Here is a 20,452-nt window from a genome sequence, read left to right as displayed (position 1 = left end):
CTCCTGAAGAAAGTCTGAACATGGCAAAATGCTATATTACAACATTCATTTTAAAAGGCGGTACTTTCATATTATTGTATCAGAATTTGGCACAGGACATATCAAAGAACACACGCCATCTCCTTTCTAAGAGAAATGGATTTACAAAAACATCAAAAGAATATACCCATGACATTTTTAAATGAAACAATTAGGATTTTCTTTTTCATCTATTCCTTTTAATCCAGTTCATTCCATTTTTGTGAATAATTCCTGTTATTCAGTGTGTTACCCTTTTTCTGGATGAATGAATTTTGAAAAATGCAAAGTGAGCCCAATGAATATTTTGTCTGAATGATGAATTGTGAAGAAGCAACCTTTAAATGGAATGACCAGCAGCAGCCACAACACTCATTCCTGACCTTCTTTATTTGGAACAGGAAATGAGCGTTCTGAGAGATGGCTATATAAGTAGTCTAATTTAAGGATACAGAATAAAAATACTGCCAAAATTAAACAGAAGTGTTTCTAACCTCTTGTTGCATATTCCATCTATAATTTTATATGAATAGTAGAAAAAAGATAATTGGGTAAGCCCTTTCATGTTTCTAATAAAAAGAGGCTATGTGAACATTAAATATAGTGATAAAACCATATCAGAGAGCTTACCTCAGACATTGAATATAAATAGGTTAATAACATTTCCTTACAATAAAAAAGAAGCAACTCCACAAGAGAAAACACACTGCAGCTGACAGTCTTAGGAGAGATGTACCTAACACATCAATTAAAGACATCTCTTTTTAGTAGTTGGTCTTCTTTTTATAGTACAGCTCTTAGTATGATTCATTTCATGTAAGGGTCTCTGTCTTAAAAGGAGTAAGATTTTCTTCCTGACATTTGTGATGCCAGCTTCAATCTATGTACTCTTAACCAGTTCTGTTGTTAAGCAGTAGTAGGCCTTTTCCACACACCAGAGCAAATAAATCCTCTATCCTGGATGACACATGAAGGCATGCTACTGAGCTCCAGAAGTTTCCAACATGTTGCTTCAGTTATCTACCTAAATGCCAAGAGAACTGAAAGGGCTCACTGATGTTCAGCACCTGAGAGTGTCTAATGTGTCCTAGGTAGGTGACTGCCTCTGTGTCTACCATAGATCTACTACTGCCAGCAAACCCATCATATCCAGTATTTCATTTTCTCACACTAAAAGGCTTTCAGTAAACACAGCATGCATACAGAACTATACATATTATCATAACTTTACAAAGATTAATAGGGTTTAAGGTGCTGACTCCATCTTCTATTTATATTAAAATATATTGAATTAATACTTTAAACTATTCTTCTATTCCACTCTCTATCCCATTTCTACACATTATGCAACAACATTTTTCTATTTCACATCATGATGATTATATGATCAGTTTTAACTATTACCTGGTATAGGGACGTGCAGTAAGTTTATTAGGTTGCCTCATATAATAAATACCACTACATACAAATCTAAAACCATCACAGTTTCCTCAGAATAAATAACTCACAGTAACAGTGCTAGGTCAATAGATTCTAGGTTCATAACATTGAAAATTTTGAATGAATCTTGAAATTATAAATGTACACCAAGAAAATTTTTTTAATTGAGGGTGTATAATAACATTTTTAAAATAACATTTTTACAGGTAGTAAAGTGCTTGGTATGTCTTCTAAAACATTTAGAATTAAGAAAGAAGGCAGAGATGCTATTAGATACTATTAAGTATTTTGTAAAAGTTTTATACAGACTTACTCTGCTAAAAATGACTGCAAACTGAACTAAGAAATTATCAATGGCTTTTACCTATAATTAATGTACATATAAGTAAAAGCAACTGAAATAATATGCCACTTTAGGCACAATAACTGGGCCTTTCTTTTTTAGTTGATTTATTTATTGTCAATGTAATGTACAGAGGGGTTACCTCCCTCATTTTTCTCCCACCTTCTCCCGTCACTAGTTCCCTCTCCCCAACCCCCCAGTTGTACAGTTGGTTCACAGCATATAGTTTTGTAAGTATTGCTGTTACATTGGTTTGCCTTTTACCCTTTGTCTTTCCATTTTGACTTGCCCATTCCCTTCCCTACTTCTGATAAACATATACACAATACCCTACCTTGTAATTTCTAATGATGGTCTCTCTTTTGTTATTATTTCTAGTGCCTTTTAATGTATTGTCTGCGTCTTCTTCTATATTACTCATATTTTTCGTTAGTGGGACATCAGTCTGTAAGTTAAGAGGATCTGTGACTAGAATCAGGCATGGAATCTTACACTTGGTAAGTACTCCCAATACTCATTTGGGTATGTTTTAATGCTGTGATATTACACTGTGTGATTTCATATTTTCTTTAACTTCTAGAGATAAGTGTGCCTTTCTAGAGTGGTTATCTGGAGCAGCGTGTTTTCATATTCTATCAGCAGCTAAGCATATGGCTGGCACTCAGCCTGAGCCTATTTACTAGGATAATTGTAATAAACATGCTAATAACTTCATTTATCCTTAGGGGTTTCCCCGGGATAATTAACAATAAAATTCAAAGAAACAGGCATTCTTAGAAAATAGCAATTATGAAATATTCATTTTCAAGTATCTAAAACAATTATGTTTTCTATAAAAGTGTAGCTATTTTTTTCACTATTTAACCAGTTCTGATAATTTTCCTCAGTGTCTATATCTATATATTTCTGAGCAATAAAAAAAACCTTCACTGTAATATAAAACTTATTTTTAGGAGAAGGATATGGATAGACATGTGGAGAGACAGGATATAGGTATTTGTGTATATGTAAATATGTTAAAATATATAGTTGAATGTATAGATTCAGATAGATGATGAATTCTCTAATATATCCTAAAGCGAAGTAAGTTGTATATGACCATGTGAATTTTGTTTTCTAAATTGTGCAGCTGAAAGGTAAAACAATTACTTTAGATAAAACTGACAGCCTATATTTTTAAACAATGCTTAGTTTAAGAAATAAAGAATAGGGGCTGGTAATGTGGCTTAGTGGCAGAGTCCTGGCCTAGCATGCATAAAGCCCTGGGTTGGTTCAATTCCTCAGCAACACATAAACAGAAAAGGCCGGAAGTGGCGCTGTGGCTCAAGTGGTAGAGTGATAGCCTTGAGCACAAAGAAGCCAGGGACAGTGCTCAGGCCTGGAGTCCAAGCCCCAGGACCGGCAAAAAAAAAAAAAAAGAATCTCAGGCCCTGATTTCAAAGCCCCTGGTAGCAAGCCCTCCAAAAAACACACCCAAAAAAATAGGGAACAGTGTTTCCTTAGTTATTATAATCAATAAAGATATTGTGAACATAAAAAAAGAATATATATATATATACTTTGGATCTATTTTGCTACAAAAATTAAAATGAGAAAAACTAATATTATAAGAATTCGTTGATAGATAAAACGCTAATCTCATTAGGAGAACAATCATTGGAATCAAAATCTTATTTACATGCTGTAAACTAAGTAATCTAACAAAAGCAAAAACAAAAATTTCTAGTTCTTCTATACCAACAAAAATGAAGATTCATGTTCTAAATGATTCATGTTTTTGAATTATTTGTAATAGCAAATACTTTTTTGTTATTTAGTAAAAATATATTTAAAATATGTAACTATTATACCATACAAAGTTTTACAGATGAGCTTGAAACATATATTACTTTCATAAAGCTTAAAATATACATTTTATTCTCTGGGGAAATTACCTTGTAGTGAATATTTTCATGAGATTCATCTGTCTCAAAAAACCCAAAACTTTTTATGTCTGCCCAAGCATTGAAAGTAAATGTGTAAGCAATACCTGGTGTAGAGCAAGACATGAAGTGAACTGGAGATTGCCTGTCTCTGGTAAAGGAATCAAAATACAAAAACAAAACCACTAAACCCTACAATACTCCAAGTGCCAAACAGTGACTAAAAGCCACATACAGCCTCCCAAGACACCAGATTGCAACTCCAGCAAAACAGTAACTAAGACGGGGCTCAAACTAAACAGTGGCTTTTGCTGAAACACTCACTGTATGAATGGACCTGGAGATTTTTCATGAGCAAACTCCGTTTACTTATGTTTACTTATGAGTTTATGATATTAGGCATAAGTAAGTATAATAGCAACCTATGAAGCTTGTTGATTAACATCTCCAAAACTACATGACTGAGGCCCAGACAAGGAAGGGAGAATCTTATTTAGACTCTCCAGTGATCTTTGACGCTTTATTTTCTGTATCATTAAAGCAGTTGGAAAAAACAGAAAGGTATATGGAGAAGATAGAGAGAAACAGAGCAGTAGGTAAACTGACAAAACAGGTATATTACCCACCCCAGGAGGCTCTTCTGAAGATAAAGGGCTGAAGTTACACATTACTGACTCAAAGCCCTGAGGTACACGGAGACAAAATTTCAGCTGCCTTAAGAGAGAAAGCTCCTGGGTGTTCATTCATGTGATCTGACTGTAGATTAGGATATCACAGACTTCCTTTCCTACTGACAATTGGAGTCAAACTCAGAGAAGAAGAATACTGCTGTGGAAATAAAGCATGGAACCTATACAGTCATTTTGTTCTGTGTATAGACAGTCAGACCTGTTTATGATATTTTATCTATGTATATTAAATAAGGACCTTTAAAATAATATTTTCCATATATTCTCCTTAAGGGCAATTATTTAAAGCACATAGACTGAAGCAAACATTTGAAGTGCATTTATAACAACAGACATTCATGTTTCCATAAATTTTGCTAACATGCAATTTTTAGTATTTTTTAAAGGCTTTAACATACTGTTTCTTATTCTTGGTCAAATAAAACCTATTTGAAATTGGAATCTGTACCTGATATTATTTTGGGGGGGGGGGCCCATGGGGCTTAAACTCAGGGCCTAGACACTATCTTTGATCTTTCTTTCTTCAAGACTAGCACTCTACCACTTTGAGCCACAGTACCACTTCCTGTTTTCTGGCAGTTCACTAGAGATAAGACTCTCATGGACTTTCCTTCCCAGGCAGGCTTTGAAAGATCCTCAGATCTCAGACTTCTGAGTAGCTAGGATTACAGGCATGAGTCACCAACACCAGGCAAAATTTTTCTTTTTCTTTTGATTCCTTTAAATATATGAATCATCATTCTAATAATTATTAAATAAATGAAAATTTATGAATCCATGTTATATACTTTATGAACCAGAAGCATTCAGCATCTCCTATAGCATAAGGAAAATACTAGTATCTAGTGACAATTTACTTACGCTAAATACTACTAAGTGAAGTGAGCCAGACCCAAAGAAACATAGACTCAATGGTCTCCCTCATTGGGAATAAATTAGTACATGTCTAGGATAGTCCTAGCAGAAGATCACAATAGCTCAATAGCTATGTCCATATGAACGCGTAAGATGATACTAAGTGAAATGAACTTCAAGTGGTTTATCATTGTTGCTGTTATTTTCAATATACCGTGTGAAATTATACCCTTTTTCTTTTGTCTCTCTTACCTGTGGTTTTACCCCAGATATCAGTGTAACTGATTTTGGTACCCTGAATGTTTTATATATGTGCATTGGAACTAGGGAAGGGATGGGGAATATCAAAATCAAAAGACAAAGGACAAAAAGACAAACCAATGCAACAGCAATACTTACAAAACTATATAGTGTAAACCAACTGCACAAGTCATGGGGGGGAGGGGAAATGGGGAGGGGAAAAGGCCGGGGGAAAATGAGGGAGGAGGTAACGAGTTGGATAAGAAATGTATGCATTGCCTTATGTATGAAACTGTAACCCCTCTATACAGCACTTTGATAATAAAAATATTTCTAATGCATACCAAAAACAGATAAATACTACATGAAAGGCCTTGCATAAATTATTTCACATTTCTTCTCTGAAATTTATGGGGTAAATTGTTAAAATCTCAACACTTTAGAGAAATTATTTTATCTAATAGGAAAAAATGCTGAAGTGATTTGTCCATCACTGAAGTCAGCAATGAACAAGTGCCAATTTTCAAAGAAAACAAAAAAGAGTATCTTGATATTAATTACCAATAATATAACAGCTCACAACTCAGATGATGTATGCTTGCTCTTCAGATACTGTGTCAGAGAAGACATGAGGAATGTCAAGGGCACCATTGAAAACATTAAGCACTTGTGTAACAAAACCAGAACTTCCCCCCTCCCATGCCAACCAGATGCCCAACTCATTATCAAATAGAGTGGTTAAGTGATGGTGTGCATTATTTTTATAGAATGCATTATTTTTTAATTTTATAGAATGCATTATTTTTTAATTTTTCCTACTGTTTTAAAGATGTGTTAAATATCCACTTGGATAGTTCCAAGGCAACTTCAGATATTAACCATTTGCAAGCAAAGAGATGTATCACATATTTAACAACAGCGACAAAAGGACAGTGGCAGATTGATTACCAAGTAGTCAAAACGACAGTGGGATGCCACAGCCAATGAGAATAAAATCGGTCCTCTTTTTATATACACAAGTAAATACATGTGTGTCCAAACACTAATAAACCAGAGATCAAAATGCATTTTGGAGAGATGTGATCCTTTATCAGATTAAATTTAAGAAACAAGAAAATCATGTTTCAGACAGGCCTTAAACCTAATGAGAAAGGTATCCCCCATCCACAGCAGAGTCACTGTCGCAGACTAGCATGCCACACGCCTGTAGTACAGGAAGATTCTCCTCACTACTGAAGGCTTACCTCATAAGACCAGACGCACTGCGTCCCACCAAAGCGGCGAACACATCTTCCGACTTCCACATCTTCATGAGTCGTGTACATCTCCCGGAGGCATTCACCAATATGTGGCACCATCCTCCTGAGAACTTCTCGACTGAAGATCATGCCAGGTCCTCCCATGCAGAAATTCTCCCCAGGCTCCAGGCCCAGCTTTCCAAGCTCTTCAATATTCCCCAGGCCAGTCTGTCCTAGGTAGAGAGGCTTGCTGCTATTCAGTGATCTGAGAAACTCTTCTAACTTATCCCCTGAAAAGAGAAAGGCAGCAGTCACACCCATTGCACACTTCAGAATCCACATTACAGTTATCTACTAAACTTTAATAAAAATTTGACCCACTTTTGGCTAAGGTCATTATAAAACAGTAACAAATTAACAATCATCAGTTAGAAAATGGTAAAATGATGAGGATAGAGACACGTTTATTAGTACATTTGATGTAATAAAAATTCTCAGAAACAAAATCATTGCAAATGTTGATATTCAATGTTGGTTTGATAGACTGTTGATAGTCGATATTTTTTTTTCCTGGTGCTTGATTTAGTTAAGTGTCATTCACCAAACTTCAATAATTTTGATGAGTATTCAAATCAAATTTATCTTGTGAAGAAATTATTTCAGAAAATATGCTTGTTACAAGCAAAATAATGTAATTAGTGTCTAGCTTCTGTCATGAGAAAGCATTTAAGAATAAAATTCTGGAGCTGAACCAGCCCCATAGCATTAGGTGTTCTACATCAAACTAAGTAAGAAGTTGTCTTCTGCAGTCTCCACTCAGTAAATTCACTGTGGTTTGCCACGGAAAGTACTTTGAAATTATCAGCCTGATCCCATGACTTGCCCCCTGGATGACAAGGAATTCTTCTGTACAGAACACATTTTAAGTTAATAGAAAATGCATTCTACTCTTAACTAAAATGGAAAGAATATGAGACCTTTCAAAGGTCTGAAGGACAATCTTTCAAAGCATTATGACAAAATAGATGCTAATGCTTCTAGAAATTTTCTGTAATGTGACCCTTGGTCTAGGAAACCTTGGTGCTTTTACTAAGGAATAGAAGATCAAGGATTATTCCCAAAGTAGCATAAAGCATAAAATAGAAAGTAAAATTAAGTGAGGGCACTTCTGATAGAAAAAAAAATTTTTAAATCGGTCCTGAATAGCAAGCTTCAGAAATGCAGCTGTAACAGAACATTATGTTTACATTCAATTATGGACATCTGCTATTCCAAACAGCAGTACATTGAATTTTTTCCCTCCAACTACAAACTGAGGAAATACCTATTCATTGACACCACATTGACTCTGCCTCCAGACTGGACCCTGACATTTGACTGAGCTGGCATTTGCATTATGTGAAAGGTACTACCTTGACGAAAAGAAAGCCATGACGCTGCAAGTAAAGTGGCACAAACTTAGGAAAAGCCCCTCCCCCCCCCTTTGACCAAGAAACTAGGAAATGTGGAAAGCACTGAGACCCCGTTTTCTGTATGACCTTGTTCCTTCTCCATCTCAGCTGTTCTCTCATCTAAAATGATTTACTCATGTGCTCTAAGGGATTCTCATCCCGAGTTTAGAAATACTCTGGCCCCAGCAGCCCATACTCTGGTGAAGGACCGTGCCTTCTTTAACTCTGAGAAAGTTGTCTTTGTCCGGTGGCCGCAGGGATTCTAGGAAGGACTGATGCTCTGGAGAAGATCCAGTATTCCTGTTTGCTAGCACAGCTTGGATCTCCCGGGATTTGGATTCTATGCGTGTTCGTCCCTTCCTCCCCACCAAACGATACCGTTCCCCCCTTGGGAGTCTTACTGGGGTGTGGTGAGGAACAGGGGCGTGGGGGCGCTGGGGTGCTCAAGGGCTCCTGGCGCGTGCCAAGTTGTGAGAAAAGGAAAGAACGGCACCGGCATGGGTCCAGGACAGCGAAGATGACGCCTAGCTTTCAACAGTTCCCAAGAGTTCCGAAAATGCTAGGGGTCAAGTAGACAAAAGAACGGAGACCAGGGATCTCCAGACGGGCTGTAGCCAGCCCCGCGGTTGGGGCCTTCCTCCACCGAGGACACGCCCTCCGGGCCCATTTGGGAAAACCATCGCCACCCGGGGCTTGGACCCGAGGGCGGAATGTTGAGAACGGCTTTGGGTTTCCCTCTAAGAATCCTCTTCTGATCTCATCCACGGGGCAGACTGGGAACAAGCGAAAGGAGGGGACGACGACAGCCAGCCGAGAGGAAGGAGAATGGAGCCGGGCAGGTGGAAGGGTCCAGACCGCAGAACAAGAGGAGGAGCCGGAGAGGAGCGGTGGGCGGGGGCCGGGGGGAGGGGGTGCAGGAGCTCAAAGCACGTGCAGGGGAGCAGCCGGGCGGCTGGCCGGGGGCTGGGGAGGAATCGGAGGTGGACAGGTGGGGTAGTGGACGTTAGGTCACCTTTGATGTAGACATCGTCGTCAGCGCGCATGAACCACTCGTACTTGTCCAGGTAGTGGTCGTGCATGTACTTGATCATCATGAAGGACTTCTTCTGGGGAGGGTAGGAGTCATCGACCCCCGGCAGCGCGACGACGGGCAGGGGTGGCGGGGGCTGGCCCCGCACGGGGCTGGAGGACTGCTCACTGGAAAAGAACTCCACGCGGCCGGGGATGGAGCGCGCCCAGGTGCGCTGCGCCGCCAGCGCGCGGCTGCCCAGGTACTTCTGCGCGGTCATCACCCCCACGTACAGGAAGTCCCGGGGTCGCGAGCTCGGGGGGGCGGCGCCCCCGTCCCCGCTGCCGTTGTGGCTGCCCCCGGGCCGGCCCCCTTCCCGCCGGCCCGCCGCGTCCCCGTCCTCCCCTTCTGGTTCCTTTCCAGCCGCGGGAACCGCGGGAAGCCCCGTCGCACCGTCAGGTCCGCGTCCTCGCTGCCGGGGCTGCCAGGGGCTGCTCTGTGAACGGCTCCCTCCAGGCGCAGCCTCGGGCGGCGGCGGCGCCCGGAGCCCCGGGCGCGCGGGGAGTGGAGACGGGTCCGGCCGCGGCCAGGACTGGGGCTGGGGGAGCGGCCTCGGCGCGCGGGCGCGGGGGCCCGCGGCCAGCCGGCCGTAGTAGGAGCAGAGGCTGGAGCTGCGTCTCTTCCGCTCGCTCAGCTCGGCCACCCGGGGGGCGATGAGCCAGGACGCGGCGGTGAAGCCCAGGACCAGCCCCAGCGCCACGCTCATCCACGAGCGGCGAGAGCGCACGGCCATCGCCGTGGTCCCGGCCCCCGACGCGGGCGGGGCGGCCTGGGCGCCGCGCGCGGGTCCCGGGGTGCACGCCCGCCCCTCCGCCTTCGCGCCCCCAGCCCCGGCCGCAGCTCGCCGACGCGCCGCGGACTCGGGCTCAAGGCTCGAGCGCCCGGGGTGCCGAGCTGGCCACGGGCGGCAGCTGCCTGCGAGGCTCCCCGCGAGGCTCCGGGATGAAACTTCTCCCCGCGGCGGCGGCGGCGGCTGCGGCGGAGCCCGAGGAGCTGCGGTGGGCCGGGGAGGAGCGCGGCGGCGGCGGCCAGCGCGTCCGCTCCACGGCTGCCACCCTGTCACGGGCGCGCCTGCTCCCGCCCACCGCGCCGCTGCCCAGCCCCGCCCTCCCGCCCGCCCCCCGCCCGCTCCCCGGCCCGGCCCGCGGGCGGAGCCACAGCCCCTCGCCTGCCAGCCGTGGGGAGGCGCGGGGCGCGCGCGGGGCCGCCCCCGGCAGCGCCACGGCCAGCGCCGGCCTCCACTCCGGAAGGAAACGGGGCCCGCGGGGCCGCCTCCGGCTCCCAGCGCCGCCGCCCCCCGTCCCTCCGCCCCCCGGCTCCCCCTCTCCGCCCAGCTCCCGTCCCGTCCCGCCCCTCCGCCAGCCCCCGGCCCCGCTGACCTCATCGGCGGAGCTCGGGTCCCCGAGTCCCCCGTGGGCGCCGTCCCGGGGTGGCCTTCCGCGCCCCGCCCCGCCCCGGGCCCGCCGCCGCCGCGGGTCGCCTCCCCGCCTGTCGCCCTGGCGGCCGCGGGGTGAGCCGCGCCTTCCCCTCCGCCCCGGCCGCTCGCGGCCCAGCCGTCCGCCCGGCCTCCCCCCCCCACCCCCCCCCCGGCTCCCCCGCACCTCCCCGCGTCCTGCGGGGAGGCTCCACGGGAGGTCTGGAGCCGCGCTTCCCGGGGCCCCGCGCCCGCAGGCCAGGCGGCTGGGGGGCGGGCGCCTCGCCCACCCGCCCGGGAGGTAGGGCCAGGAGCCGTCCCAGGCTCTGCGTGCCCGGCGGATGCGGGGCAGCCCCCTGGCCATCGCAACCCAGGGCATTCGTGCCAAGTAAACTTCATTGGAAAACAAACGAGGAGACACCGTTTCTCATCTTTCCTGTGAACGGTACCCTAAGGCAACCGAGGGAGACATTTGACCTCCCCAGGGAGGGAGGGCAATATTCAGAAATGGAAACCCCAGAAGTTAAATTTCATTGGCCAAAATCTTCTTAAGCTAATTACAGTGGTAAGCTATATCATAAAGACATGGCATTTTGAAGAAAAGGACATTTAGACATTTCTCCCTGGAGGCTGGGCATCTAGCTGTAAGCCGCGGGTGCAATTTGTATCCAAAAAACCTCCCCTCTCTCAGATTCAGTCTTCTGTTTTATACATCAGACGCGAGGCATCATATTGAATGGCATCCCACATAGTCCCAGCAGGGTCTGGCAGCCTCCCTGGAACCCTTGCAGGAGTGGTTCTTTCCACATCAGTCACTAACTGCATGACCACGTCTGACTAAACGCTTCATCTATGGACAATCTCCTTTTCCATGTCTGAGATTTTCCCAGAGACACATGGGAATAAAGATTCATGGACTCCTACCTCAAATTTGACTTTCAGTTAGGATGCAAAACAAGCCATCTTCTTCCGAATATATAAGCCGGCTTGTTTGGCTAGGATGGACGGACGGACGGACGGATAGACAGATAGATATACATGCTTCCAAGAACATTCCCATGCAATGCTATTCAACAACTTCTCCAACTAATGGATGTTATTTATCATTGTCTAATAAGGTAGCCACATGTCTAGAACTTGAAATGCGGCTAGTGTGAGGGAGGAAATACACTTTCCGTTTTATTGCTTAGAAGTGACCGTGTTGATAGCCAAAATTTGGAAACAACCCAGATGCCCCTCCACAGATGAATGGATCCAAAAAATATGGTACTTATACACAATGGAATACTACATAGCGATTAGGAATGGTGAAATATTGTTATTCGCAGGGAAATGGTCAGAACTCGAACAAATAATGTTGAGTGAGACAAGCCTAGAACACAGAAAACAAAGGGGCATGATCTCCCTGATATATGACTGTTAACAAAGGGAGACGGAGAGACAGTAGAGACCAAGTCTGTGAACACTGTATATGTGCTTGATACATTGTATATTGCATATGGGTCTACCTGACCTAGACAAGGGATGGAAAAACAGGTTGTAAGATATCACAAGAAATGTACACACTGCCCTACTATGTAACTGCACCCTCTTTGCACAACACCTTGTAAAAAAAAATTTATGTTCAATTAATAATAAAAAAAATTAAAAAAAAAAGAAGTGACCGTGTTGGAAAGCATATTTCCAGAGGATTTCTTTCCCTTTACACAAGGTCAGTAAAGAACAAATAGTCCACCCAAACATCAGCAAACTCTCCACTGCAGTATTTAGCCTGGCTGCTTCTAATGGGTGCAGCTCATCTACAAAATGTCACTCACTGATTTTCATTGGACACAAACAATGTACTTATGCTTAGAATGTTTTAGTGGAAAATTTACTTGATTCGTTCATTTATTTGACAAATACATATTGAAACTCGCACATTAGATAAGGTGGACAGCTTTAGACATGAAATGTCAACAGGATATCTATTGAGTAAAACAACATTGATTTGATACTCTACACTAGGTAATAAATTAGGAAAGTCCTTTATCTGTGAGGATTTAAGGTATTAAATATTACTCCTTAACACAGTAAACACAGAATGTGGTTTGTTGTAGGCATGCAGAGGATAGGTCAATTCTTTTCAATTTCCACTTTCTTCATGGTTAATATTTTAGATAGCTTATTTGGTCATTTCATTTTTCAAACAAATGTTCCTAATGCATCCATTTTAAGCAAAGTACTTTGTATCAAACAAAACAGCAGTAAGTAAAACAGACAGACCAGTAATTTCACAGGGCACAGATTTTACTAAGGTAGGATCACACATGTGAGTACATGAGCACACACAAATTTATGTATGCAATATTTTTACATAAATTAATGATAGGTTTGATGATAAGTGTTTTCAAGGCCTATGCCTTGGAAGTGGCTAGTTGGGGTGCACCTGTGTTGAATGAGACCATTTATAGTCATTAGCTTAGAGTTCTTTTTTTTTTTTTTTTTTTGGCCAGTCCTGGGCCTTGGACTCAGGGCCTGAGCACTGTCCCTGGCTTCTTCCCGCTCAAGGCTAGCACTCTGCCACTTGAGCCACAGCGCCGCTTCTGGCCGTTTTCTGTATATGTGGTGCTGGGGAATCGAACCTAGGGCCTCATGTATCCGAGGCAGGCACTCTTGCCACTAGGCTATATCCCCAGCCCCATAGAGTTCTTTTTGCAAATACCTTTAACAGTAAATTTTTTTAACTGAGGAACGTAAAGGTATCTAAAGACTTTTCAGAACAAAGGGACACCCAGAATCAAGTCTTTGAGAAAGGCAAGGCATATTGAAAGGCAGCTGAACTTCGGAAGTGGGAGGGAACTGGAGTCGGCTGAAAATTTATTATTTTTTATTTTTTTGGCCAGTCCTGGGCTTGAACTCAGGGCCTGAGCACTGTCCCTGGCTTCTTTTTGCTCAAGGCTAGCACTCTGCCACTTGAGCCACAGCGCCACTTCTGGCCATTTTCTGTATATGTGGTGCTGGGGAATTGAACCCAGGGCCTCATGTATACGAGGCAAGCACTCTTGCCACTAGGCCATATCCCCAGCCCCTCGGCTGAAAATTTAAACCAACAGAACTAAAATGCAAGATGTGTAATTTAAGTTATCTTAGTAGCCACATTTACAAAAGAATAATTATAATACATTCCATACTTTTTGTTCAAATGAATATATCTAAACTAGTATTATAACATTTTTATCTGTAGAATTTTCAGTGAATTATTTTACATTCATTTAATTACCACTCATTTTCAGAGCCATGTTTGCTTGCAACAAATTTCAGCTCACATTTCAAATACTACATATTATATTCAAATATATTTCAAATGGTCAGTAGGTATATGTGACTAGTAGTTAGAATATTGACCCATGTGGATTTAGAGCAATGCAGTCATTTGTAAAGACTTTGGCCTTTATTTGGAGTGAAAATAAGGTGTTCTGTAGAATAGGGATAGAATTGTTCTTTATATTTCACAGTAGGACTCCTATACTTGTGTCTTACAGGATCATTTGGTGTTCACGGAGAGAAAAATCTAGAAAGGAACTAGTAGATTCAGAGCACTTAAAACTTCCCTTTGGAATAGAGGAAAAATAACTATTTTTCTTCTCTTCACACCATCAGTGGTTATTACTTTTTACTTATTTGCAATAAGTAGAGGCGTGGGGAAAATTCTTTACATATGAATTTGACTTTAAATTTATTGAAATTCTCGTACATACTTATTTGCATTTCCCAAAGTAGGCAAAGTAATTTTCTCATGTGGAAGAAACATGACTTTTGGATAATTTTCTTGGACATCTCTCCTAAAGACTAAGTTTTATTTAAAATGATAAAGAATTCTAGGAAGAATTTAAGAAAAATATCATTTGGATAAAAAGTTGTTGAGGAACAAATTTGTGTGGAAACATAATTGAATAAAAACATAATTGCATATCAAAATGCATAGGAACATTTGTGCAATATATTAAAAGAACAAATACATAAATGCAGGTAATTCTAACACCCCTGGCTAGAACACAATATAATTGCTATTGTTAGCTAAGTAAGAATATTTTAGTAAATGAACTTGTGAATCATTTTATGGTTATTGCAAAGGTGATGTACAGACGGGTGGTAGTTACAGAAGTCAGGTAATGAGTACATTTATTTTTGAACAGTGTCATCTCTTCCCCTGTTTTCTCCCAGATTTTCTCTCCAGAAACCCCTCCCCCACAAGTTGTATAGTTCATTCTCAACATAGTATCTAGTGTCACTGCTGAATTACCTCACCCTTTTTCCCTTTGTCTGGGGTTCCCCTATGCCCTCCCCCAAACAGATAAACTTAGAGATAAGACAAAATGTACAGAAACAAAAACAGTGACAAAGTGGGGTGGGGAGAATAAGAAGCAAAATAACATAAAACCTCTTGTTTCCATTTCTTCATTTTGAAAAACATCATTTTATATGATCAGATGCCCGTAACTATTGAGCCTGTGTGATCCTCTCCTAAGAATAGCCCCTTTGGTCTCACTGTGTGAATGTCTAGAGTCTTGTATAATTTATCATGTCTGAGTGTATTTTTCTATATTTTACCATCCATTGTATTTACTTGTAGATTTATAGGCACTTTCTAGTCACAACAAATGAGATAAATAATGAAATCTATGTTTCTTTGGATCTGGCTTACTTCACTTGATATAATTTTTTCCAAGTCTTTCCATTTCCTTACGAATGGTACGATATCATTGTTTCTGATGGAAGCATAGGATTCCCTTGTGTATATATACCATATTTTCTTGAGCCATGCATCTGCTGAGAGGTATCTAGGCTGATACTTATGAATCAACTTATAAAACCTTTGTGAAACACCTTGGTGGCAAAATTTGAAAAAAGCAATAAGAACAAGAATCTCCTAATATAGTTTGCAGAGAAAAGTGCAAAGCTGACTTCCTGCCCACCCTAAATCTTTGAACAAATCCAACCAAGTCCACATTTGGCTATTGTAACATATGGACAGTGTTTCACAACCTGGAGTTGAAGCTATTAACATACATAGTATTATCTGGATTGCTGTTGAAGGTAGAGTTCGTCAAGTCAGAGTTGGGTTTGCATTCCTGGCTCTGGTCAACACCGCCGAGGGCCATTGGGAAAACTGCTTTGAGGATATGCTACCCTTAGTATTTGAAGAAAATCACAAATGCATTTGTAATTACTTTTTCGTTGTTGTTGTTGTTGTTTTTTTTGGCCAGTCCTGGGCCTTGGACTCAGGGCCTGAGCACTGTCCCTGGCTTCTTCCCGCTCAAGGCTAGCACTCTGCCACTTGAGCCACAGCGCCGCTTCTGGCCGTTTTCTGTATATGTGGTGCTGGGGAGTCGAACCTAGGGCCTCGTGTATCTGAGGCAGGCACTCTTGCCACTAGGCTATATCCCCAGCCCCAATGTAATTACTTTTAAAAGCTAAAATAAAATTTAAATAAATAACTCATTAAATTTTCTTTTTTTTTTTTTTCAAATTTTTATTATCAAACTGATGTACAGAGAGGTTACAGTTTCATACGTTAGGCATTGGATACATTACTTGTACTGTTTGTTACCTCGTCCCTCATACCCCCCACTCATTAAATTTTCTATTGCAAGGTTAAATCAAGTTTAGGTTTTTATTCAAAATTTTTATTGAGCAAGATTTTATTGAGCAATTTTGAGTATTATTTTTTTCTTGATAAATCAAAGTGGGCTGTGTTGATTTCATTTGTGTGAAGCAATTGTGACATCTAGTGGTTATCAAGAATAATGATAATTCAGTTTGTTTTTAAAGGATAAATTACATTATAAATATTTTTATATTGCCAAGTAATATAATAATGAGGCAAGAATATAACTATTTATATTTTTCTCAGAAATAAGCACATGAGGACATGACCAGAATTCATTGCTGAAATTTTTTTAAAGTAGTTAGAAAAAATTTTAAAACCTTTCAGGGACACATATAGTAACTGAGAATGTAACAGCTATTTTTAGTGGAAATGGATACTATCGTGCATAAATATCAATATTAAGCATAAATTTTATTTTTACATGTCATAATCCTATTGGGGCTACAATTTTTTAAGCTTTTAGTTTAGAGGCCAGGCATTGGCGGCTCACCCCTGTAATCCCAGCTACTCAGGAGGCTTAGATCTGATTGCAGTTGGGAGCTAGCCTGAGCAGGAAAGTCTGTGAGAGTCCTACCTCCAATTAAGCACCAAAAAGCCAGAAGCAGAGCTGTGGCTCAAAGGGTACAACACTAGCCTTGAGCAAAAAAGCTTAGGAAAAGACCTCAGGCCCTGATTTCAAGCCCCAGGATAGGCAAAAAATAACTTTTAAAAATATTTCAGAAATACATGCTAATATTTTATTTGAAGAATTGTTATGATATCTGGGTTTCAAATAAGATGAGATGGAGAATGTGGCAAAGAAGCTGTTGGTGTGTGGAAATCCTGACTGACCAGGTGTTGAGGGTATGTGAAATTCCCTTTGGATAAACTTGGAATTCTCTCTAACAAAATATTTAAAGCAAATCTGTGTAAGATGAGCACAAATTCAAAGTTATTTTTTGTACATTTATCTGAAGAAAACAGGTACACTTGTCTAAAAGATCAATTGAGAAACAAAGAGACTACTTTGTTATTTAGGACAGGTTCAAGAGGTGACCATAACAAATTAAAACTTCTATTTTTTTCTTTCTCTCTGGGCCTCAGCAAAAGTCTCAGACAGAAGCAGAGATACCTACAAAGGAAAAAGCACTGGTTATGGTATTTAGATTTTCTCATATAGTGGCAGTTCATCTCCACAGCATGCCTAATCACAAATAGGAATTTACTATCAAATATTTGTACTTTGAGTTTTCTCATTTCACGACTCCCCTAGAACATTAATCAACCAACTTGTATTTTCTGTCTGAAAAAAATGTTTTACATACCACCCTCTTCTGCTTAGTTCTACTCCATAAGTGGCTTGGCTTCCTTTACCTTACAGATCAGTTCAGTGAAGTAGAAATATATCATCTACATATTTAATTTAAGATTTTCTTCTAGCCACATTTGAGAAAAGTAAAATTAATTTGAATAATTAAGTAATGTGTATATTGTATTGTGTTTCTTCAGAACTATACCATCATTACAAAAGACCATAAGAGGAGAGATTAGAGGCATTTCCTGTTCTGTAATCACAGATCTTATTAAATTCAGGATATTTTACTAGGATGTAGAAGAATTTAGGGATCACATGTCTCAACCCATTGCCAAACAGATATGCTTTAGGTGCAAGAAGTTTCATAATCTGTTCAAGATTTTAGACCTTGAGTGAGGTGGGCAGAGATGATAAAAAAAATATGGTTTCTGAGTACAACATAAGCTTTTGTGTAAGTCTATAGAAAACTAATAATGGCATTCACCTTTTAATAGTCTTGAACATCAATGCTGTATGGACTTCCAATGAATATTAGAACTGAGAAAGCACAGATTATTTTATTGCCAGTTTTCACATTTTGGTTTTGGAATAATATATTTTCTATAAAGTATTTTCATTATTCAAGTTAACAGGCAATTTGTTTCTTTTGTATTAATGAACAAATTAATTTGTCTAATTTTTAACTTCTTTTATAATAAGTATTTGAGATTCTCATTAATTTTTAAGCAAATAAAGAAGTCATAGGAACAAAGTGTTTGAAAATATTCATCTAAGAAAATTCTTCAGGGCTGGAAATGTGGCTTACTTGTAGAATGCTTGCCTAGTATGCATGAAGCTCTGGGTTCAATTTCTCAGTACCACATAAACAGAAAAGGCCAAAGTGACAGCACTGTACCTCAAGTAGTAGAGTCCTAGCCTTGAGCAAAAGAAGCTCAGGGACAGTGCCCAAGCCCTGAGTTCAAGCGCCAGGACAAGAAGGAGGAGGAGGAGGAGGAGGAGGAGGGAGGGAGGGAGGGAGGGAGGGAGGGAGGGAGGGAGGGAGGGAGGGAGGGAGGGAGGGAGGGAGGAATAAGAAATGAAAGTTTTTCATTTTCTTTTCTTGGAAATTACACAAACAGTTCTCTAACGAGTATAGAATAGAATCAAGGGTTTAAAAGTATTGTTTCTCATGCAGTATTCTTAAAGTCTGATACCATGAAAGTAATCTTGAACTTGCACTTTCTGAAGCTTTAAAATATTAAAAAAATTATAATCTTCATAGTTTTAGATTCTTATCTCTTGCATTCTAGAAATCTTGTATCTTGTTATTTTTCATTTTCCTTCCATCTCTTCCTTTTTCTTCCCTTCTTTCCTTGCTCTCTCCCTTCCTCCCTTCCTTGTTTTTTTCCTCCCACCCACTCTCCCTTCCTTCCTTTCTTTTTCTTTTGTTTCTTTTTTCTTTTTATTGCTGTACTCAGGATCTTGGAAAGCAGATATTCTAACACTTAAGCCTCACCAAAGCCTTCATTAGGCATTCGATTTGGCTTTTATACCATCAGTCCTGAAAGAAAATGGCAAAAAATAAATCTTTGGAGGCATTATCAATTTAAGACCTTTTGTCTTTTCAAAAATTTGAAGATGCATTTTTTATTTCTATAAATAAATGGTAGGACAATGGATCACTCATAAATTCCAACCATTTTGTATGAATGGGTTGAAGAAAGAATCTCTTAATTCTTGAGTTGAAAAGCAAAAAAAAAAGACTTACCGAAGAAGAAAGACAACACTACCATAGTAATAAAGATGAAGTAGTAATTATTTGCCCTTTTATGTCATGTTGTAGGTCTAGGAATAGAGCAAGTGTTACATGTGAATAGAATTTTGTTAACTAATTTGCAAAGGTAAACTTACTCTTATAGATGAAAATCCAGAGGAAGTTAGAATGGTCATTATTTGGAAATTACTTCAAGAATATTGTATAGGATTCAAAATTTGAGACAGAAGAGATTGTGTGTGGTAATTGATAATGTTTTCCCTTGGTCCTTCATGGCCTCAACTTTGAACTGCGCAGGGCAGTAAAGAGGGTAAGAAGTTAACAAGCCAAGAACCAGAGTAAATGTTATTCTCATGGATGTGTTATTTTTCATTTGTGCTTTCTGTTTTGTCTCTCAGCTGGACACAAAGGGATTCAGGAGACAGGAAGCTGAGGCACACCCAGAAAGAAGTGAAGGGTGGAGTGGACATTCTCTAAGCGTAGTTAGAGACCTACTCACCACACCTTCTATCCTACACCACATTGATTTTTCCAGGGTACATTTCCCACATCTACATTTACAGAAAAACAGATGGGACGAGTAACAGTACCATCTGAATCCCATTAAACTTAAATTTAGGTTTAGTATTCAAAGCACAGAACTCAGGCTCCAGGACATGGTATAGTCATCAAAGTCAGCTTCAAGTGATTTGTAGGCATGTCCAGGCCACTGGCCACAAGAGCTCACACTTGGTTAAAAAGGTTGACACTGAAGTCATTGCTTCTCTAAATGGGCTACTCAGAACACTTCATTAAGTATTTCTAATTCTTTACTGTGGTATAACTCTTCATTATAAAATCTGAATTCCTGTTGTATCAAAATCTCTGAGGCCAGGAGTCAAAATGATAACAAGACATTATAATTCTTAATCATAGTAAAGTTTGTGAACCACAGTGTAAATCTTTCATTTTATCTGGGCTAATTAAAATCTCCACACTTCCAATTAAATGAGCTAACATTAAAAGCAATGGTATTATATTCCTCTACTGACACTTAATAGTCTCTAAAAAGTCAGAATGCCTAAATTCTAGAT

General features: G+C 40.9%; 1 protein-coding gene across 1 annotated transcript in view; it reads right to left on the bottom strand.

Moving 5' to 3' along the window:
• Chsy3 (chondroitin sulfate synthase 3) overlaps nucleotides 1-10,134 on the bottom strand; it is a 120,592-nt gene extending 110,458 nt beyond the window's left edge. The window contains exons 1-2 of the mRNA XM_048331290.1: nucleotides 9,209-10,134; nucleotides 6,752-7,035 (exon numbers count right to left, since the gene is read on the bottom strand). Coding sequence (XP_048187247.1) covers nucleotides 6,752-7,035; nucleotides 9,209-9,998 — 1,074 coding nt within the window. The 5' untranslated portion in view covers nucleotides 9,999-10,134. The remainder of the gene's footprint in view (nucleotides 1-6,751; nucleotides 7,036-9,208) is intronic.
• Between the last annotated feature and the right edge of the window lie 10,318 nt (nucleotides 10,135-20,452).

The sequence above is a fragment of the Perognathus longimembris genome, chromosome 22, assembly GCF_023159225.1.
Source record: "Perognathus longimembris pacificus isolate PPM17 chromosome 22, ASM2315922v1, whole genome shotgun sequence".
Lineage (NCBI taxonomy): Eukaryota > Metazoa > Chordata > Mammalia > Rodentia > Heteromyidae > Perognathus > Perognathus longimembris.
The sequence above is the reverse complement of the archived record's forward strand: the minus strand, read 5'-3'. Positions and strand labels throughout refer to the sequence as shown.